Source organism: Hyaena hyaena, unplaced genomic scaffold (genome assembly GCF_003009895.1).
Source record: "Hyaena hyaena isolate Hyena2069 unplaced genomic scaffold, ASM300989v1 scaffold_429, whole genome shotgun sequence".
NCBI lineage: Eukaryota > Metazoa > Chordata > Mammalia > Carnivora > Hyaenidae > Hyaena > Hyaena hyaena.
In genome coordinates, this window is record NW_024081060.1 from 744,600 (window position 1) to 768,584 (window position 23,985).

Here is a 23,985-nt window from a genome sequence, read left to right on the forward strand (position 1 = left end):
ATTGTGCTCTTTACCACCAGGCACTAACAGGAAAAAAAAAAAGTGGTAAAGGAGTGAGATTATAATTTTACTAACTTTCAACCTTTCAGAGTGTGTAATGTTCTCTGTGATGAAATGGGGAGGGCACAAGAAGCACTTCTACAGCATACCGTTTAATGGTTGTCTCAAAACAAAGTGAGTTGTGAGCTGAAGTTGCCACTTTCTTCATGAAATACCATTGTACTTGAAAGAATGAAAGACAAACCACAATTACAGACCTGAGTTTTTGGCAGATATTTTCATGAAAATTAAAGGAAGTAAACCTGTTGCATCAAGGGAAAAAATGACAATATTTGTCATCAATGATAAAGTCTGAGCTTTCAAGCTAGTATAAAAATTTTGGAGAACTTGCATCTGCCCTTGTGGTCTTGACAGCTTCCCAATACTCCTTTCTGAGAGGCTGGAAGCAAATGTTGATCCTGTATTGTGAAATGTGCTAACATTTAGAAAATTGGCATAACTTAGCGAACCCATATTTTTCAAAGGACAAATGCATCGTATTACTCCGTAGGTACAAAAAAAAAAAAAAAAAATTAGAGTACAAGAACAATGGACTGAATGTAACAGAGTATGAAAACTTCATTAATTTTGTTTCAGATTGCACCTTACAACTACCTTTAAGAAACTACCACTTGCTTAGTTTTGGTATAGTAGCAAAGACTAATATCCACAATTATCTAAGACTACTGCTATCATAATACTCTTCCTTTTACCAACTACATATAGAGTGAGGCTAGATTTTCTTCACTGACGTCAAACAAAATAACACATGGCAGTAGATACAATATTCCAGCTGTCTTCTATTAGGGCATCAGAGAGATTTACAAAAACGTAAAACATGCCACTCTTTTAGTATTTTTAATCTGTTTTGTTAAGTTGCTATTTTTTACAAAATTGCTTTTTATGTGAGCATGTGATGGGTATATTACTATTTTTAAGTGAATTAATAAACAAGGACTTCATTTTTTTCAATTGAATTTCTAACATGATTTACATAGTTTATTTAAACAATAATAATTTTTATATTTTTATATTATTATTTCTATAACAAGAGTTCCTGAGATACTGAATAATTTTTAAGGGTATAAAGGGGTTGAGAAAAAGTTACAGAATTTCTGGAGCAAGTGAGTGTGCAGTTCAATCTATTTTCCACCAACTGAAACACTCTATTGAAATTCTTATTTCCTTTTCTCTACAGCAGCATGTATATCTTTCTATCCCAGTGCTTGGCAGCATTCCTACTATCTAATGAACACAAGAATTCAAAGATTACAATGAATACATTCATTCAATGAGTGAATCACTGAACAAAATCAGTGAAAGAAACAATAGATCAGTATATGAAAATGTAAGAAGTGACAGAAATCAACACTTCCTAATGTTCTTCGAAGTGGTCTGTCACTTACTACATTTAAAGATAATATATACATTTTGTTAATCATGATCAGTACTATAAACTACAACTACAGTTTCTTGGCAGCTTAGACCATGTGTATTATTTAGCATTTGTGTCAAACACCTAGTCCAAGAACATGGATTCTCTGAACATGTTTACACTTGACGACTAATCTCAGTTAAATTTGAATATCTAAATTGTATTAAAAAGCTGGTATTCTAAAGAAAAAAAGGAGACAAATGGAAAAACTGACTCTTAGGAAATAAACTGACAGTTACCAGAGAGAAGTGGGCAGGGGGGTAGGTGAAATAGATGAAGGGATTTAAGAGTACAATTATCATGATGAGCACTGAGTAATGCACAGAATTGTTGAGTACATCTGAACCTAATACAATATTGTATGTTAAGTATACTGAAATTTCTTTAAAAACTTGGTGTTCAGGACAGCACGTGCCTCCTTCAAATAAAATACCATTTTATTTTATTTATTTATTTTTAAATATATTTATTTTGGGTGGGAGGCAGGTGGGGTGGGAGAGAGAGAGAGAGGGAGGGAGGGAGGGGGAAGAGGGGGAGAGGGGGAGAGAGGGAGGGAGGGAGTGGAGGGAGGGGGAGAGAGATAACCTCAAGCAGGCCCCGCACTGCCAGCACAGAGTCCAACACAGGGCTCGGAACTGTGAAATTGTGACCTGAGCCCAAATCCAGAGTTGGAGGCTCAACTGACTGAGCCACGCAGGCACCCCTAAAGAAAATACCATTTTAAACGCTTAGTATGATTAAGAAGAAATCTAAATTCTGACTAGAAACATTTCCAGTAATAACTCTTATTAAGTATAATATATAGGCAGCACATTATATTTTTTGCTCAGAGCAACAGCAACCAAAGATAAATGAAAGGCCCGAAGAAGGCCAAGACTTTGTATTAGTTATTAACTTCAATATCTACTACCTCCTACCCTTGAGTCAACTGAAAACAAGTAAACAAAAATGTTTCCTTCAATTTCTCTGGGTCAACAGAGAAGCTATAGAAGAAAAAAAAGAGTTAGTTAACCTACCCCCAATTAAACAAAATAAACTATGAGACAACTTACAATTTTCATCCAAACTACACTTATCCAATGTAGTAATTATGAGAAACTGCTTTTTCACTTACTTTTGCCACACTTTCTCTCCCAGGTGTACACTTTTGTAATGAACAGTGAGATGATCCCTACGTCCAAAACACTTTCCACATTCTTCACACTGATGAGCCTTCTCACCTTAAAGACCCAAATAGTTTGATTATAATATGCACTTCAGTTTTCTCCTCAGAAATAAATGACCAAACAACAGGATAATATAATAGGAAATAGACCAGAAAAGTAAAGCCACCCTTTATTCGGGGCTATATGCTTTACATTCCTTACTTAAGTACCTTTCTTCAATGAGTCGATGCTTATTTTCATGGATGTGAACCCTTTTCCCCACCTGCAGGAGTAATGAATAGCCTTTTTGCTGAAGACTTCAAATCTCACTTCTTAATGTAACAGAGTAAGATAAATGAAATGACTTCAAAACTCAGGAGTTTTTTAGTAATATATGTCTGAATGTCAAACACTTTAAATGAAAATACACTGAATCCACTTAAGGCTGTTTTGCTGTTTATAAAAAGGACCTGAACATTTTCAGATCTTTGTACTTTTTAAAAAAATTATTTTTCACATGTGGGAATTTCATACATTTGCAATGAGCCAAAATACAAATATGAACGAAAATTCTAGGTAAGTACCATTTCTCATCTCTAATATTTGGTTATAAAGGCTTGGGCTTTAAAAATCACTCTTAACTTAATCCAGTATGCAATTAAGGCATATGATCTCTAGAATTAGGAATTTAGAATCCTCCTCCTAAAAATGAAAATGCAGAATTCCAGTGAAAAAGTCATCAAACTGTTAGCAACTCTCAAAAGTGCTGGTAACAACTGCAACTTGCAATCTCATTGGGATCATTTAAGAAAGTAATTATATGTGTTGCATGCTTCATATTTAGATTGCTAATAATAATAATAATCACCTGTTCTACTATGCTTATAGAGAGGGCTCTTTCCCATTATTGTACTCATAGAGTTGGCTCTCTCAGCTCTTCCTGAACATCAATTGGAGAGGAAAATATGAAAGAAAGCCCAGAATATAAAAATTATAAATATAGAATAAAGATCTGAAATTGATCAGGATTACTAAGATACTCTTTTCCAAAGATGGGGTTTCAAAAATTCACTATTAATGTTAACACTGAATTATAATTATTTACCTTCAAACATCTGTTTTGCTAACTTCTATCAAATCCAATAAAAATGAAAACTGTTATCTTGGCATCTCTCTTTACAGAAATGTCAATACCAATTTTTGCACATATCCATATAACATGCAAAATGCAAATTTTCAGAATTTGATAAAAACAAACTTCAAAATAATAGTCTGTAGTCATAAATGGCAACCAAATGATTAAAATTACAGTGGACAAAAACATGTCATAAAATTGGGTCTCTTTCAGATGTTTTAAAAGAAAGTTTTCAGAACCAGCATTATTGATGGAGTGACCAGCATATATATTACTAAAATTATTAAAATTATAGCCAACATAAACATGATGTAGTAAGTCCTTTTCAGGTGCTTTTTTAAAGGACTTGTAAGCATCATCACAAAATACACCTTACCTGAATGTATTTTTTTGTGCTTTGTAAGGTGGTCATGACGAATAAATGTTTTCCCGCATTCATCACACTCATATCTTTTATCATCATGATGTACTCGCAAGTGAAGTCTATACAGAAAAAAATTGAAGGCCATAAAAACTGGTGCCACCGAAGGGAAAATCTTGATTAAGTAAGGGAAACTGGGCTGTTTACTCAGCCACCCTCATCCATTATTTGGTCCACATCTATGACCGTCAGTCTTTCCCACTCTCTCACTACCTGACTCCAGTGTTGCTACTCACTTCTTTCAAAAAACACTTCAACATGTGAACATATACAATGTCTGGATGGCATTCCTTCCTGACTTTTTACATCCTAAATCTATTTCACTGAATGTACTAAATGTCTAGGGTTGTAATCTGACTGGGGGAGTTTCAGACATAGTGAAAGTAGGAATGAGTCAGAAGGATTTAGACAAATAAGGTTAAGTGACTTACACATATGATGCAGTAAATAATACAGCAAATGAATCTTATCCTGGATGACAAATACCACTTATAAATTGATAGATGAGAATTAAGTAAATTTTATATGTAATCCACTTGCTGACAGTTACATTTGCTACTTTTCTTCACACTAACCAAAGTGTGGTTCGTTTTACAGTCACCCAAAGACAGATTATAGAGGCTTAAAGTATTTAAATTCATTTAACTTGAATTATTCTTATCCCCCTAATTCTCCATCTATATATATCCTAGTGAAATGAATAGTTTTCCCACTCAAGTTGCCAAAACAAGTACTGATTCCATAACTACAATCAGTAAAACTGACTGAACTACATCTAAAGGGAGCACATTCTGTTTAAAATTAAAAAGAGGTAAATAATAAATGAAAGTGTAAAAAAATGTTAGGAACATTAATAAAAATTTGAAATGTACATATATCTCAAAGTAGGTTGTCACCTATCATTTAGTCAGGAAAAAGCCAACTTTTCAGAAACTGCAAATGTGCTCAGGGATTCAGCTATAAAAACAATTACACAGGTTAAAACAAAACATACAGAAGACTTTCCAAAACTGATAATCTTAGAGTTTTCAATTTTGCTATATTTCACACCATTTCTTCGATAGTCAAAAGTGATGAAATTCACTAAGGTTAGAACATCTAAGTTTGGAGCTTTAATGAATTTTAATTCAAAGAGAAGTAATGAAATAAACACTTAAATGACAGCGACTCAGATAGCAAAACATTTAGCAAACTTGGTAATGAAGAAATATTTAATATTTTGCACTACAGAAAGAAGACAATGTTAAAAGTTGTAATGTAGAGGGAAAGCCTATAAGTAACGTTTTTTGCATAATTTTGTTTACGTGAGTACTTAGAAATGTTTTAATTCAACAATCAACTAATGCAATGACTTAAAAAAATAGAGAATTAAAACAGATATAATTTATCTTAATTAATACTGGGGAAAAAATGACTTGACTTACCTGTATGAACTTCCATGACGAAAACTTTGTCCACAAATACTACAAAGATGAGGTTTTTCTCCACTATGGATTCTCAAATGTTCTTTCAAAGTAGTCCTATATTTTAAAAATAAACATTTATCTTAAGTTTTTTAACGCAATATTTATATTAAACATAGATTTCCAGAAAGCTTACTAGAAAGGTATTCAAGCTAAAGATACTATGACAATTCTCCCTTTCTCTTACAGTATTTTTGCCTTTTATGGAATTAGTCTCATGAGCACATAAACATTCTTGTTTTGTCTCTCTTCTTAAAAAAGTTTTTTAACTTTGCCTTCCTTTGCCATTGGTTTACTCAAAGATTTACCTACACAGCTTAAGCAACTTTCAAGTACAATGAAAAATGCTCAATTGTCACTAATAAATTAGGTAAAACTGCTGTGAATTTTAGTGGAGAAAATTTAATAATATATAAGGAATCCAGTTTATTAGTAGTATTCCTTTCAAATGTGTGCTTGGTATCTGTTAAAAGAATGTTTTAAGCCAAAGAAATCTTTATACGTATTTGTGACTTCCAGATGTCAATGTGAAAAAGGGAAAGAGTATAAAGAGTACAATTGTTGCCATTTCTAAAGCCTCCAGCCCTAGTGACCCTAGATGGGCTTGTTAAAATAAAAAACAAGAGACCAGCCTTGAAAATCTCCTAAACAGACAAAACCAGTTTAGTCATAAAAACAAAGCCTAATGTAGCTTATTTTGCAAGGATAACTTGACCTGGCTCATTTGTTTATGCCTCTGAAAAGCAATGGGAAAACTTAAGACTGTTTCCCAAGGTTTATACGGGGTAACCATTAACCAATTCTCTAACACTTAAGAACATTCTAATATCATAACCAACCACTGTGCAGGATAAATGGTCACTGCTTTCTCATTACAGAAGCTGCATATAACAATATACGCCTAAGTCTTGTTCCATGTTTTGGTTTGAGTGCTCCTGGTTTGCAAACTGTCATTTTCTGTGTGCACGATAAGCTTTTACTAATTACTACTTTGGTGATTCATTGATTTTTGTTATTTCTAAACTTTTGACAGGCTATTGTGTAACCATTGCTGCTCCAAATACATAGCTAGCGTTTCCTATACTTATAACACTCAGAGATTTCCTACATATGTAAAGCTGAGTAAGGCTAGACACAGTTATTCTGGGAGGTAAGAAAGTAAAAGGTAAAAAATTCTGTGTCTGCCCTTTGTAGGCTTTGACTGTCTCTACAACTTGGTTTTTATTTCAAGCCCACATCCAGTGAGCATGAGGGCTGAATATGAAATGAAGGTTAGATCTATGCCAGTAGATGGTGCTCTTCTACAAGGCCCAGCAACACCTGACTCCTGCATTTGCAGGTGCTCCCAACTTTGTGGAAAATATCCCTAAAACTTTCCCTGCACCACTACCTATTAAGTTATTAAAAGTAAGAAGATGGAAGGTTGTTTTAGTTTTTGGTTTGTCTGCTTTTTGTTTTTATAGAAGGACCTTTAAGATAAAAAGAATTTATAATGCATAAAATAAACTATAATTTACCAGTCGATAAATGTAAGTTTTCATATAAATATACCATACTGATTTTCCTATTTTACCATATCGATTTGTTATTAAAAACCTTAGAAGTGTTTTTAAATTATGAAACTTTTGCATGCTAAAGAATATAAAATTTGTGCAGAGTGTTTAAAGAACAGTATTATTACATTTACATACAAAGTAAGACAAAGAATATTCCTATACCTTAGAATGCCTCCATGTTACACTCTGTTCTCTCAAATAACCATGTATGTCAACTATTCTCTCTCTTCTTTGTTTTACTACCTAGTAGTATATATCACTAAACAATATATTGTATATTTTTAAAAAACTGAGTAGTAAGCACAAATCTAGTAATACTGCCACTATTAGCTAAAGGGCCCATGAGATAATATGAACAGGGTTTCTGTATCAAAGTCCGGCTGCAGCTTGCCTATGCATTAGCAAGAGCCCTTTCCAGCGTGTCAGTGGGTAAAGTCATGTATAAATACCAGAAAACATAAGGGTCATCACTATCAGAGCATCTGACAATCTAGAGTGGATCAGGTACTGGAAGTCGGACAGAAATACATACAAAGTGAATAGGCTATTGTATATATTTTGCTTCTAAACTAACTATCTCTAATTCTCATGGATAGGTCAGAAAACATTTCTGTGAAATCAAGCAAATATCCTCAGTTAAATCAAGCAACAAGACATAAATATAATCATAGGAACTTCACTGGCATACAGGTACCATACAGTGTCAGAGTACAGAAAAGAATTTGAATCAGGGAGAAGGAAATGTGGAGTTGCTACTCAATGGGTATGAAGTTTCAGTTATGCAAGGTAGTAAATTCTAGAGGTTTGCTGTACAACATTGTGCCCACAGTTAATAATATTGTATCATGCACTTAAACATTTAGTAAGAGGGTAGATCTCATGTTAAAAGTTCTTACCACAGTAAATTGAAAGAAAAATACTTTGGGTCAGACCTACTCTAGCATTCTGACTCCTAGTTCTTAAAAGAGGGAACATAGTAGCAGGGATCTCAGCAAGGCCAAGCCCCAACGTGTCATGGGTCACTACTACTACTACTAGTGTGGGCTGACCACCCGTGGCACACATATGTTGCACATCTGACAACCTGGAAACTTCATTCACCATCCTCCTATGAATTCCTTTTGCCACTTTCCAGTATTAGAATTCCTATCTCCTGTAGCCCTCATCTTCCTCTTCATCAGTTTACTTTCTCATTCTGGTGAAGCATACATCTTAGCTGCTTCATGAGAAAGAGTACATCAAAGACTAACTTTTTGATATCATGAAAACTGTCTTTATGATCCTTAGGATTGATTATTAATTTAACTAAGAACAGAATTCTAGGCTGGAAATAATTTTCTTTCAGAATTTTGAAAGTATAACTGCATCATCTTATTTCTAGTATTGCTGTTCAGAGAGATGTCCAAGTAATTCTAATACGTAATTCAATATACGTAACTTTTTTTCCCTAAAAATTAGAAGCATATAGAAGCTTCTCTTTTTTCCCCAGTGTTCTGAAATATCACAGCAATATAGATTGGAGTAGGTTTATTTTCATCTAATGTCCTAAGCATTTGATGAGTAATTTCAGTCTGGCAACTCATGTCCTTCAGTTCTGGGAAATTATCTTGAATTATTCAGTGATGATTTTTTTCCCTTGCTATTTTTGCTATTCATTCTTTCTTTCTGGACCTCTTGACTGATTCTCTAATGTTCTAATCCTTATTTCACATTTCTGTATTTTTGTTCTACCTTTTGGGAGATTGCCCTCAACTTTTTCTTCAATCCTTCCATTAGGGTGTTTACTTTGTCTATCATATTTTGAAATACTTTGAATGTGATTTGTTATGTCAGTGACTCTTTTATATAGCATCCTGTTCTAGTGTAATGGATTCTTTATCTTCAACTTTATCCTCAATAGGATATCCAAAATAGTTGTTTAAATTCTTTTTTCTTTTTTATTTTTTGGAAGTTTTTTCTTCTTTCTGGATAATATTTCCTTCAAGTTTTTTTTTTTTTTTTCCCTTCCTGATTGTGTTGGAATCTAGCTTCCATGTTAAAGGTTTTCCTTCTCTGTTTTTTAATTCTTCTATCTGCCCATGATTAAGTGTGATAGACTAAAAAGTAGATGGGATGGTCAAAGAGCATGAGGGGGCCCTGATGACTATGCTTCACAATAGGTGATCTAGGTGTACTGTTTGTTAGGGAATATATTTGCCCTTTGGTTTCTCAGATTTTCAGGGAATTGTTTTCTAATCTACTACCAGGGGAATAAAATCTAAAACCCAAGAGGTCAGAACGGATAAGGCCGGGGGCTCACTGCTTTCAGAATTCAGAAAGCATTCATCATATAACAACATGGTATAGTCCAGTCCAGATATCTGCTGAGTTGGGAGAGGAGTTGGTGTCCGGCAGCAATGGCCTGTGTGGGTGTCAGAAGAAAATCCAAATAATCTAACTTCTAAAGAAGTCTTTATTCCAGTGCTCCTTGTTCTGTCTCTCCTTCACTCTAGTTCCAGAGGCATCTGATACTGCCTGCTCCTATTCCTTCTGTGGATTCTCTGATGTAAACTATGTTTTCAACTTCTCCATCACCACTTTGGGATTTATCTTTCTCAGATCTGCTAAGTCAGTTACCACTGATTTATCTGCTTTCCAGCTTCCAAATCTCTGTTGTTCTTGTCATTGTTCTGTCTGTAGCTTACTATCTTTTAAATCAGTCAATAACCTTTAATGTAGTTTCTTACTAGAGTTTCAGAAAGAAATAAAATGGTACCTATGTTAAATTCACCATCTAAACCTACAGATTCTGACTTCCTATCATTTTATATAATTTCTTCTCATGTCCTTAAATTTCATATTAAAGTATAATTCAAGTATCTCACATCTGGCATTACCTTAATCCTTCTAAACTGTATTTGTTAATTATTTGTATATAACAGTACCAGGGTTTTTCTAGGTGTGTAGATAATCCCTCACCTTTCTCGTACTGATTTTCCACAAATGAAGCAAGTCCATTTTCTCTTTCCACCGTGGGTACATTCTATATGGCGTTTCAAATTTCCAGTGTCATTAAACTGGCGACCACATATATCACATGGAAAAGGACCTAAAAAGGAAAGAATAGTGTACATTTTAAAGTTTAAGGAACCGATACTAAGTTAAATTTAATAAGCATGTTGTGAATGTATACCTACCACCGTAAGTGCATATATTATAAAACAATAAAGTTATTTACTTATAGTTTTATTTTCTCTTCTAGACTGTTTATTCCTAGAAGGCAAGTTACAGTCATCTCTATATGTCTAGAACTGAGTTTAGGGTGTGGCATCTAATATAATAAATGTTGAATAATGTAATAAATGGCCAATTCCTAGTTTGAAATCAGACTAAAGTAAAAAACGTTATATACCAGATTTCTGGAGAAAACAGGTACTGAGAAACTTTGGAAGAATAAACAAAGGACTCCAAAGAGTTCATAATCTGGAAATATATTGTTGTTCCTCAAAACCACACATTTTTAATGATGTTGCCTACACTGAAAATACTGTGGAATCTACTGTGAACTCTAATGAGAAATTAATCATGGCAGAACAATGGAAAGACAATGGCATTTGGACACAGCAATTCAGAAACACACGTATAAGCAAAATAGTTCAGTAGCCACGGTAGTTTTGGGGGAATTTCAACACGCTTTTGAGAGACGACCTCAAAATGTATTAAGTATCTTCAACATATTCTTATTTCATCTTCCATTAGATCTGAGTCTTTTATTCATTTATTAACTCCAAGTAGTACTATGGAAAATCCCTCCATCTCCTCTTACACCCCTCTTCACCAAAAAAGGCTCCAAGAAGGTGGGAAAAAAGAGATTCAGCATATGCACAGAGATAAAGAGATGAAGCAAATAAAGTACCAAGATGAGTAGATTACAGCAAATGTAAGTTAGGCAGAGAGTGAAATAACTATGTGCGACTGAAGGCTCCAGCTGGGTGAAGAAAGAAAGCAGCACTCTCTTTCATGCTCAGTTACTTATCAGAGTTTTTCAAATGAAATACCTACATTCTTTTCCCTACATTAGATATCCAGTTTTGCATTCAGTTAAACTTCCTTAAACTTCTGTTTATGAAGCTACACTGGGAAGTTACTAAAGCAGATTTTCATTCCAACTCTCTAAATAGGATGAAATTAGAAGATTTGACTTTAAAGTCAAATCTACTATAACTTTTATACTTATACATGGAGATACATTAAAAATTATTCTATTCCAGGGTGTCTGGGTGGCTCACTTGGTTAAGCATCTGACTCTTGACTTCAGCTCAAGTCATGATCTAGCAAGTTCGCAAGACTGAGCTCCATGTGAGGCAGAGCTTGCTTGGGATTCTGTCTCCCTCTCTCTCTGTCCCTCTCCTGCTTGCACTTTCTCTCAAAAATAAATAAATAAACATTAAAAAAATTCTTCTGTCCTGTTTAGATTGTATTTCTTAGATATTGCTCCCTCTGATTTATAGCATATATAATCCTAATGTAGGCAGTCTGAATATGACTTTGAATAACCTAAAGCAGTAATACTCATGTGTATGGTATCTGGAACATCAGCATCAGGATCACCTGGGAACTTGTTAGAAGCAAATTTTCGGGCCACACCTCAGACCTGAACCACTTAACTAACATACAGTGTTCAAGTCAACAGAAACATAGAAATGGGATGTAAAAGAACTGTGTGTGTGTGTGTGTGTGTGTGTGTGAATACCTATGAAATATATATACTACATATTATAAATATTTACATATATAATATACATATATAAAACATATACATACATGGTTCTAGTTCAACCGTCTTTTCAGGAATGCTTTCTTTAACAATTCTTATCAGTTCAAGAATCTGCCTGTATACTTTTACTGACAGGAAATTATTGTGCAAGACAACTTACTTCGATGTAGAAGTTCCAATACTTTAAAAGATTTCTAAATTGAAGCTAAACCTATACCTTAGGATTTCCACCCACTGTTCTTAGAATGCCTATTTATTTACTAAGTGATATATTTAACAAAAGCTGAAATAGAAAATCAGGAACAGAAAAAAAGTGGAAGTGAAAGCAACTATGATCACTATAAATATTATATTTTGCCATGAGGTTTCTGTAAGATGGGACAAAAAGGGATTACCTATGGTTTTCATCTCAAAAAGGAAGAAGCCCATCAATTCCCAAAGAGAAACTCTTTTTCTTGCAACTAATGTATAAAGAAATTTCTCACAGGCAACTTGCAATCATGAACATGCCTCCAATTATATTTCTGGTAATTATAAAATCTGCTTCATATGATGGCTTCTTAGAAATGCCAAGATGAAATCCTATGATAGATAACTTACTAAAGGCAATTCAAAAAAGGACTAAGCTACAAAAATAACCTTCCAGCATACACTAGTCTTATAGACTACAATTGTAAAGATTTAAGTGTTCCTTATTGCACAGTAGTCTTTAAAGTTTTCAAAGCCAGATGCTCTACCTTTCCCAGACAAAATAGTTCAAGGTCCTTCAAAAGTTTTTCACAGGACATAATTTTAAGACCTCGTGTCACTATAATTACCCACCTCTTGAGAATGTACTTGTCAATATCCATCTTGAATGCAGTATCCAGAAATGAATTCAGTATTCCAGATGAATTTAAAATCAGTGAGATAATTACCTCCCTGATTCTGAACAATAGATTGTTATTAATATAGTTTAAAACTAGTGTTTTTTGTTAATCACATGACATTATTGGTTCAGATTGTGCCTAAAAAGCTTCTACTTTTAAGCCCATCTGTAAATAAAGAAGTTTGGATTCTGTACCATTTTACAGTTCTATAATCCCCATTACGACCTTGTAATTACTCTCAATTAATTTTAACTTAATTTGTTTCAACTTTTTGTATGCACAAAGATTTCTTCTTACATCTTTATTTTCTGGTGTATTAACTACACTTTGGAACGTGGCCATACTCACCACTACACCACCATGCTGCAGAGCAAATGACCTCGACTTTGGATGATGATAATTCCCTATCAGTACTGACTGTCATAAATGCACCTCTGTACTACCATCTGGCACACAGGTTTCCACCTTGGCCATAAGCATTAGACAGCGGGTTTGTCAAATACAGTGCCACATTCCACATATACTAAGTTAACTTTATTTCCTGAAAAAATGAGTTTTTTCCAACAAAAATGTCTTATTCAAGCACTCATAGACCTATCCACCAATCAACTGTGAATATATGCAGTTTATGACTACAGACACATCTGCCATGAAAACAAAACATGAACATATTTACTCATCTCTAGGCACGGCAGCAAATCTAGTGTTCCTCCCAATTTGTCTGACTTCTTTCTGTTAAGAGGTTCAACAGCAGCAGGCTCCTCTAGCATGAGATGATAACCAATAACTACTATGACTACTTTTAGAAAAAGTAATTTGCTTACCCAGATGGAACTTTTCTTGATGCTTTAACCGTGCAAATCGTGATTTGAAATGTTCTTCGCAATAGGTACACTTAAAAGGTTTATCTTGAGAATGCAGAATCATATGCTCCTCCAAGTGTGGTCTTCGAGTAAAAGATTTCTTACAAATCTAAAAGAAATGTACACAAAACGTAAGGGAACCTGAATTAAAAATCAAAATACAAAGCTCATGATGAGAAAGAAACTCATGAATTCAAGCAGTTAAAGGGAAAAGGTCTCCCAATAGAAAAGTTAACCAAAGTAGCATCGCATTTTAATTATGCAGAAAAAAATGCCTTGGAGGAATTATAGTAAGAAATTATTTTAAATTCATACTAAAGGCTGCTAAACTTCAACTCCTTACATTTCTAATAGGCTTATTTCTAGGATTACACAGTAACCTTAATATCTAATTCTAGCCAAGATTTCTAAAAATCCATTAAATTTATATTTTTAAATAACTTATATATCATGAATAGAAGGTTTTATTATTGTGGCCATACATTTAATCAGGAATAGGAGTAAGAAACTCCAGAAAAATAATTTAGAATTTCTCTCTTAAAGTTGTCGAAAGGAAGAGATACAGCTTTTTAAAGAAATCTGGCAGACACAAGATTTAAAAAGGGGGAGGTTGATGAAGGTTCATCACTGTAACAGATATACCACTTTAGGGGATGCTGATAATGGGGAGAATAGGCATTTGTGGAGGCGGGGATATGGGAAATCACTATACTTTGCCCTCAATTATACTGTAAAACTTAAACTGCTTTGAAAAATAAAGCCTCAATTTTCTTTTACTACAAAAAGGCAGGGGGAAAAGGGGCTGCTGTAACAACAACAACAAATTTAATAATATAGCATGTACTGTATACTAGGCACATGCTAAATAATCCATGATTTATTCTACTTAATTCTCACAATAATCCTACGAGGTAGATATAATTATTATCACCATTTCACAGCTGAGTGTGATGAAACTTATTAAGGAGAAGAAACCAACTTATGTACATCCAAACAATTAGTGATTAACTTCAATTCCTAGAAGCTGAATTCAGAGAAATGGTGGAAATTCTGCTGTATAAATATACTGAAGCCTGAAAATAAGGAAGACAAATGACAGCTTGTGACTCCTTTAAACAATATTTACCTAAATAATGAAAAAGCACTTAAGGAAGAAGTGTGGTACGACAGATATCTAAAAATTATTTGCTACGACTGGAAAAACAGAAACTAATTCCCATTCCCTTAAATCTGACCTGACTATAGTGACTTGTTTGACCACCAGAATGTGCTAAAAATAATGCTCAGTGACTTCTGAGGCTAGGCCTTAAAAACTCCTATCAGTTTTACCTAGGCTTCTTAGAGCTTAGCTGCCCTGCTAGAAAGAAGATCAAGTAGCTTCACGAAAAGACCAAAGTGGAAAAGAATCAAGGTCCCTAGCCAACTGTTCTTGCTAAGCTCCTTGCTGTCAGCCAACATCAGTTCCAGCCATGTGAGTGGCCCCAAAACACACCACACACAACCAGCCCATCTATATCAGCTGAAAACAACTGAGCGACTTCAGATGATACCATGTAGAACCGAATTACCTAGCAAAGCTGTGCTCCAAATTTAGGTTACAGACCCACAAAATAGCAGAATATAATAAAACAGTTGTTAAAGGCCACTGAGTTTTGAGACAGATAACTAGAAATGGAGGGAATATTCTAAACACTTTATGCTACTATTTATGTAATAATGTCAGTTTATATACACAACATAAGTATATGGTATGGTAGTTACACTAAAAATAAAAACTGGGGCCGCTGAGTGGCTCAGTCGGTTGAGCGTCTGACTCTTGGTTTCGGCTCAGGTCATGATCTCACGGTTCATGAGTTCAAGTCCTGCATCACGCTCCGTGCTGCCAGTGCAGAGCTACCTGGGATTCTCTCCTCCCCCCTCTCTCTACCCCTCCCCCATGTTCTCAGTCTTTATCCCTCTCTCAAAATAAATAAGAATAAAAAAGTTTTTTTTAATTAAATAAGAAATAAAAACTAAGATTTCCATCAGGTCCACCATCTAAAAACTAACCCTTATAGGGTTTAATTTACAAATATTAAGATAGCTTTGTATAAAAGAAAGATTCTAAAAGTGAGATAAGCTAAGTTTATATTACCTTAAAATCTAATTACTTTCCCCAAAGGTAACATTACATTTATTTTGGTTTTCTACTACAAATTAAAACGTCTTACATCACATTTCCAACTTTCACTCTTGGTCTTCTTAATGGAGATAAATTCTTGTGCATTTTCAGGATGAAATCTGCAAGGAAAAAAAAAGACTGTTAGGAAAAAATTATATTAGTTAAGTCAATATTCCATATGATCTGTCAACAGTGATTGTGAGAATCAAGCACTGATTCCTTTCATTAAGACACAAACACATGTAAACACCTTAAGAATACAGGTATCATTAACATTTAATAAACGAATGTGTGCCTAAATTTATGCAGAAATAGTCCAAGAACAGTGTAATTATATTTTAAATACTTTCAGAAACCTAGCTAGACACAGATAATCTTCAAGGTAATTCACTTGATTTTTTTAATCCAAATTTTAGTAAATAACCTTTCTTAAAAATGGAACACTGTACTAAACATGCTTTCTCTCACAAACTTTTATACACTAAAGACAAAGTTGAGCATGAGGAATAAGTTTGCTACAGGTCTAAAAATATGGATTTTGAAAATATACTTGCCAAAACCCAAAATAAAAAACAGGATGACCAAAATGTTGTCTTAAACTTCTGTAGTTACAGTTCCTGTTTCAAAATCAAAAAACTTCATCTTAATAGCAATAATAAAAAACATAAACTAACATTTGCTGCTCTTAATATATCTGTAATCCAATATATTTGCAATAAAAAATGTTTGCAAAATACTAAGTAAAGGAAGAATCGGAGACAAGCACTCCATAAATGTTTTCAGCTTACTCCATATTTAAATTAGAAGGCACAATAAAGTATACTATGGAAGCAAGATAATACTTGCCTCTTAACATGCTTGGCTAAAGTCTTCTTGCTTGCATGAAGTTTATTACAATAAGGGCACTTGTGCTCCTTCTTATGAAATTCTGTTTCATTACTGTGCTTCTTTCTGTGAACAGTTAGATTAGACTTTGTCGAATAGCGCTGGTGACAAATATCACACTCAAAGGGCTTCTCACCTGTGTGAACACGTGTGTGGCTCTCATATTTCCCTATAAAAAGAGAGAAACTAAAATTAAATTCATTATATTTGGCACAAAGTGACTGAAATTTGACAGTGCAATAAAATCTCATGATTAATAACATTTAATACACAAACCTACATACAAGACTAGAAAAAAGTTTATATCTAAATACGGTATATATCTCTGATAAGCCTCAAGACTTATTATTTTGGTCTCATTGTTTTCCTTGAAAACTTGGGTCATTAAAGAAAATTATTCATGTTTACACATTTTTTTAAATTGTTTTTTAATGTTTATTTTTGAGAGAGAGAGACAAAAAGAGAAGTGAGCAGTGAGAGGGGCAGAAAGAGAGAGGGAGACAGACTCTGAAGCAGGCTCCACACTCTGCGCTGTCAGCACAGAACCCAACGCGGGGCTCGAACCAATGAATCAAGAGATCACGACCTGGCCAAAGTCAGACACTTACCTGATAGAGCCACCCAAGTGCCTCTCACGTTTATACATTTTAAAAACCAAGACTTTGGGTAAATTTGCTTAACATTCTGTTGGCAAATTGCCTGAACTTAAAACTTTAAAATATATAGATGTATTTAGATGTTTATTTATTTTGAAAGAGCAGGAAGTGAGCATGAGCAGCAGAGGGGAACAGAGAAGCAGAGAGAGATCCCAAACAGGCTCCACAATGTGAGTGCAGAGCCCAGCGCAGGTCTCAATCTCGTGAACCATGAGGTCGTGAAATGAACCAAAACCAAGAGTTGGGCGCTTAACCAACTGAGCCACCCAGGAGCCCCTAAAATATAAATTTTTTTAAATTTAAAATTGATCTTCAGCAAAAGATTTACTCATCCTTTAAGATTTACTATTTTTATTTTACTTTTACTATGTATATCCATGAATTGAAAGAAATGTTCAGATTTGATAGTCCTTTTAATAATATCTTAAAAGGAAAAATAATACACTTATGTATCGTATATGATAGTTGTATCTCTCTTCCCACAGAAGGTAATCTGGAAAGGGTATGACAAATCTAGAAATCTCAATAAAACCTATACTTCATTACAACATATTCATATAGTATCTCTCCAACTCATAAAATATTAGAAATCAAATCACCTGTACTTGACGCATGCACAACACCAAAGTGCTGAAGCCAACACATATGAGCAATATCAAAGAAAGCAGGAAAAGGAAAAATAAACTGGTATCAGTGCACAGATACTGGGAATCATACTAATGTGAGATTTGTATTATCTGAATACATACCTGAATTCTGTACAATGTTACAGGTTTCTCCAACAGAAAACATTTTTTTTTAAATCACGAAATTTTAACATGGACTTTCCAGGAGAAAAAGTTATAATAAAAAATGAAATAAAAAGATTTTTTTGGCTTAATTTTTATTTTTATTCCTACTTAGACTAAAATTTTTTCACATCGTTATTTAGAACAGAAATTTCTAAAAATCCAGAGACAGAATAGCATCACAGGTAAGAGCATAGATCCTGGATCCATGCACCTAGATATGAATGCTGACTCTTTAAATAGCAGGCTATGTGACTTTGGACAAGCTGAAAAAATGGAGTGAAAGTATTTACTTTACAGGACTGTCACAGGCATAAATGAATTAATACACATTAAAGCACTTCTAAAGGTGTCTGATACAAGTTATCAACTAACGTTGACTCTTATTATTCTGTAATCAAAGTTGTGAATGTGCACATCTAGTAGCTTAAAAGAGAGATTACAAGGAATTCTTGGGGCACCTGGGTGGCTGTCTGTTAAGCGTCCAACTTCAGCTTGAGTCATGATCTCACAGCTCGGGGGTTCGAGCCCCGCATCATGCTCCGAGCTGTCAGTACAGAGCCTGGAGCCTGCTTCGAATTCTGTGTCTCCTTCTCTCTCTCTGCCCCTCCCCTGCTCATGCTCACTCTCTCTTAAAAATAAAGAAATTTCAAGGATTCTTTTGAGCAAAAAGCAATAAAAGTAAGAAAAAATACTCTCAGTAAGAGGAGCAGTTTTCAATTAAAAGCTAGCTCTGCTTTGTCCTGCAAAATAAATGTATACATTTTTCTTCAGGCCAAAGCTGATATAAAAGTATAGCATTTCAGTCATATACTTAAAAAATATTCTAGGTATATCATGGAAATCAGGAAAAAACCCAAAATATGCTAGGTGACTGAGAAAAAAAGATAATCATAATTAATATTTTTTTGTGTTTATTTATTTTTGAGAGAGCAGAGGAGGGGCAGAGAGAGAGAGGTGGACAGAGGATCTGAAGTGGGCTCTATGCTGACAGCAGAGAGCCAGATGCAGGGCTCCGATTCATGAACCACAAGATCATGACCTGAGCCGAAGGCAGACTTAAGGGACTAAGCCACCCAGGCACCCCAATCATAATTATTTTTAAACTTCTCTGTACCTGTGTTTATTAATACTGCATGGGACTGTGAGAAGTACAGGAGTTAATATATATATAATGCTTAAAACATTCCTGCACATAGTAATAAGCCCTAATAAAAATTAGTCACTTATTACTATTATTATATGAATTATTAGTTACGGTGCAGATATGTAGATATACTTCAAATATAAATGTGGATAGAGCTAACTTATAAATATACATTATAACAGATCAAACTGGGTTTCAGCTCTCTGAGAACACTGGAAGAACTCGACTTTTTCCCCTTGCCATGCTTAAAATGGCCTAGTATCTCTGTTCTCTCTCTGCCACTGCTAGGATATACTCTCCATTTACACATGCGTATATACACTCTACCACCAATACTTCTGCTGTGTTCAAGGGATGAGATTTAACACTGGAATTTATTGGGGGAAATGTTCTTGTGTGTTACAAGGTGAAATCTGAAATGACTTTATATAAATGTCACAGATAAGTAGGTTTTATAGAACAAGAGTCGTGCTACGTTATGGTTTAAGTCAGTGTTTTATAAACTAAAGTTCATTAGCGTTCATGAAATAAATTACTTGAGTTGTGACTAGCGCTGGGGGGAAAAAGAATAGAATAGAGTAGAAATATCAGAGTGTACTAACACAAGTTTTGTGCACCTTTTTTTTGCTTCAATTTATGTGTAAGTACATGTGTAAACATGCATATTGTATAATAATGTATGTATCCCTGACCTTGAACTATACCAAACACTGATTTATATTATTTTTTACAAGGAATAATCAGACCATTAGTGCTATAATATCTTTGGGAAAATGTTTTCTGAGTTGATCTTATTCTTTTTCTCTCATTATAGTATGGCATGCGTGATTAGATTCTCAACCTTTACTACACATAGATTAGATAAAGTAGAAAATCCAAACATTATCAATATGTACTAAAATCCCACAATTTTAATTTCAAAAATATTGAGGCCATTGCATGAAATTAAAAAGTTTTTCTTGACTGAGAAAGTTTTCACATTTCATTTTTATTGAACTTGCTTTTTAAAATTATATAAATGACACATACTTATAGAAAAAAATGTAAACAAACCAAGAGTATACAGTGCGATTTTTAAATGATTAACTTATAAGTATATTTTTAGAACAGGCCAATTCTTAACTGGGCATTAACTGTGCATGTTTAGTTAAAAGACAACTTACCAACCCTCTAATGCTTAAATCTCATTTTTATACCCAAGTAAACAAGAGCAGCAACTTAATAAAATCTTAAGACACAAGAAAACTTTTTCGCCAAATTTTGTATTTCCTATCAAAATGCCTTTGTTGGAAGGATGTTAATCATTAGTAGCATTTTCCCTTTAAATTAAAGAAATTCTTTCTTGCTTGCAAATACAAATTAAGTTACATGTAGTTGAATATTAAAACAATCAAAATAACAGTTAAATTAAAAATCATGGGGTGACTGGGTGGCTCAGTTGGTTAAGCATCCGACTTCGGCTCTGGTCATGATCTGGCGGTTCAGGAGTTCGAGCCCCTTGGTCAGGCTCTGTGCTGACAGTTCAGAGCCTGGAGCCAGCTTCAGATTCTGTGTCTCCTTCTCTGCCCCTCCCCTGATTGTGCTCTATCTTTGTCTCTCAAAAATAAATAAATGTTAAAAAAATTTTTTTAAAAATCGAAAGCACCTTTAACTATTAAAGTTCCATTTTCCTACAGACCAGTAGAATTAAGATTTAACCAAGGGAAAAAAAACTTAAACTAATAGAGCCAGTATTAAAAAAAAATTCATTTAAATAAATGTATCAGAGTCCAAAGAGACCAATGAAAATATATAAATTTTAATGATTCATTATGACATTAAGAATCTTTAATGTGAAAAAAACCTTTTTTGTTAAGTTACTAATGCAATTTTATGCATATTGGCATTGCAAGGTCAGTTATCTCTATGGATTTGAATTTCTGAACAATAGAAAAAGATACAACTTCTGAGGAAACACTGAACCCATGAGAGTCAGGTAGATCTCCAGGGGCCAGTGGGGAAAAATTTTAATCTCCAAAGAAATTCCATATTTAAGAGATTTGGTAGCAGTGTGGGAAGTACTCAGCATAAATATAGTCATTATCTACATCTGTTTCTTCTTTTTTAATGGGGTGGGGAAAATTCAACAATAAATCAAAGTGTGCCTTTCAAATAAATTTTCAATGAAACATAGTATTCCTTCTGTGAATAATATACTACGTCAACCATTCCTGATTACCAAAAGAAAACACATAACATTAACAAATTTCATCCACAGAATTTTTTCTGAAAGGAATTTCTAAAGAAATTTTCACATGAAAAACTTGACCTTGTGCTTAAGAATTTATTATTCTCCCATATAGGTCATGCAAAATTACCACTGTCAGGTTTTGTGAGCAGTTTTTACAAAGAGAAACATCGCCAAATTAGCTCATTATATATCTGATATTGCCAAATCTTCTATTGTTCTTTAAATTTATTCATATGGCATACTCTAAAGAATATATAACTAAGATACTTAACCTTAAAGTATAGTGTCACTGTTATAACTCTTCTCTTTTAAGAACAAACTATAATCTCTGTCAGGATGGTCTAGAGAGTCACATTTTTTTAAAAGTTGTAAAACATTTTCTACCTCTAGGAGACTGTAAATTTAATCCAAGGAAAGATTTCACTTCCCAGTAGGAACAATAAAAAAGATAAATTATCCAAATTTTCTCTTTCATCCCATCTGTCATCTTTTCCCTATTTTTGCCTTTTCACCCACTGGGTTTTTTCACCCGCTTTAACCTTAAGGGGGAAAGGTCAAAGGACCCTTATCTGCATGAGAATAGACTGAGGAGGACAGCTGGTGGCCTAAGGAAAAATATAACTGGATCAGGAGTCCCACTCCAAGCAACTATTAAATGCATCAGAAAGGATAAAAGATCCAAAGTAATGGAATCAAATTAGTGGACTATATATTGTGGAACTAATGGTTCCAGTAGGTTCCTCAGCTTATTCATTATCATAACCCACTCCAAGACAGCAAAGTCAGAACCTTATAAAGAAGCCCAACGGGCTTCTTCCAAGTCCAAAGTTAAGTCAGGCATTCACCTTTCAATTGAGTTCAATTAAATAGCTTACTAAAAACTTGTTATTTGAAATGACCCTGGGTATCAAGAAAGAATAGTAACCAAAAGATACGAAAATTTCAGGCTTAAAATCTAATGAGAAATAAATAACCAAAAATCTAGGTAGACATTTTTAAATCATATAAGACTGTGGATGATACAAGGCTTAAACACTCCTTAAACTGGTTTTTTTTTGGTTTTTGTTTTCGTTTTTTAAAGAATACACAGTATTTCTGGTAGACATGAGAAAGGAGAACATTTAAGAAACACAGGTCTTCTCCTAATACACAATTAAATTCTATGCATCACCCAGTCCACATAGTCTCTTTTCGGTGCAACTCTCTGATCTACCCTCATCCCACAGCTCATTCTCAATGCTACTCATCTTCTTAGTCCAAGCCTACAATATGCTTCTGGTCCTTTCAAATTTCACTCCCTGTACTGAAGCCAGCATGACCTTCCTAAAACTTCCATAGGCTATCATTTCCTTTGTCAAAGTTTTTTCAAGTTTCTGTCCCTCACTGGATAAAATCTAAACTCTTCTCTTATAGCATACAAACCATGCAAAATTTGACCTCTGCTTATGTGCCAATCTTCACCTCTTGTCATTTACAATACGCCTCCTTGCCTACCTTGAAATCACCCACCCTCCAGCAATTTCCAGAACACAACATACCTCAATCTCTTCACACATGTTGGTCCTCTGCCCTATTTTCTAGTTCTCAGCTCAAATGCCACCTGCTCTATGAAATCTTTCCTGTTTCCTTTAGTCTTCTGTACTTTTCCTGATGAGATTACCTTCACTGCAGTATGACTGTGTTTTTGCATGTATTCACTACTTTTACATTCTTGAGAACACAGAATACATCATTTCATAGCTGTTTAGCAGTAGAAGACTTATTAGAGATACTCCGTAACTATATTAGGTTAATGAACAATAAGCTAGCAACTAGTATTCCTTGAACACCTAAATTTCACACAGTATTCTAAATGATTCAAGACTATCCCATTTAATCCTCATAATAATCTCCACAAGAAGGTACTATTTGCATTATATTAGCATCATCCCACTCTACCTATGAGGAAACAAAAATACAGACAGGTTAAGCAACTTGCCCAAACCTGGATTCAAAAGCGCAGGCAGTTTGACATCACTGTAGCACACGCTTTTTAAACTAGTATGATAGAGTCTCAAACCCAATCTCTCTCCCTCCCTTAGTCTTGGGGAAAGGCAAGCAGCCCCAATGATGCTTAAACAAAAGAGAGGCATGGATAAAACAGGAGTATAATGTTAAATACATTCAGAAAAGTAGACTACAAGTATGTCTACAATGCGACCTAATGATTCTCACAACTATTTGGGCTTCCCTTGGTTAAAAATGCTGCAAAGCATTCTCCTCTTAGTGTATCAGCAACTTAATCTTGAGCAGTATTTTCCCAAATTGTGTGCAAAGAACTGTAGTTCTGTTTTTGTGGGGTTTTGTTTTTTTTTTTTTTGGATGTTAAAAGAAGTACCACTAAAGCATCTTATGGTAAAATCTGAGGAAATGCCAGGCTAAATAAAATTACCAAGT

The 23,985-nt window shown here is 34.2% G+C and overlaps 1 protein-coding gene across 1 annotated transcript in view; it reads right to left on the bottom strand.

Annotated features, from left to right (window-relative positions):
• Window positions 1-23,985, bottom strand: part of ZBTB41 (zinc finger and BTB domain containing 41) — a 47,972-nt gene that overhangs the window by 20,492 nt on the left and 3,495 nt on the right. Inside the window, exons 3-9 of the mRNA XM_039252686.1 lie at window positions 16,690-16,897; window positions 15,893-15,962; window positions 13,644-13,791; window positions 10,153-10,282; window positions 5,600-5,695; window positions 4,131-4,237; window positions 2,589-2,694 (exon numbers count right to left, since the gene is read on the bottom strand). Coding sequence (XP_039108617.1) covers window positions 2,589-2,694; window positions 4,131-4,237; window positions 5,600-5,695; window positions 10,153-10,282; window positions 13,644-13,791; window positions 15,893-15,962; window positions 16,690-16,897 — 865 coding nt within the window. The remainder of the gene's footprint in view (window positions 1-2,588; window positions 2,695-4,130; window positions 4,238-5,599; window positions 5,696-10,152; window positions 10,283-13,643; window positions 13,792-15,892; window positions 15,963-16,689; window positions 16,898-23,985) is intronic.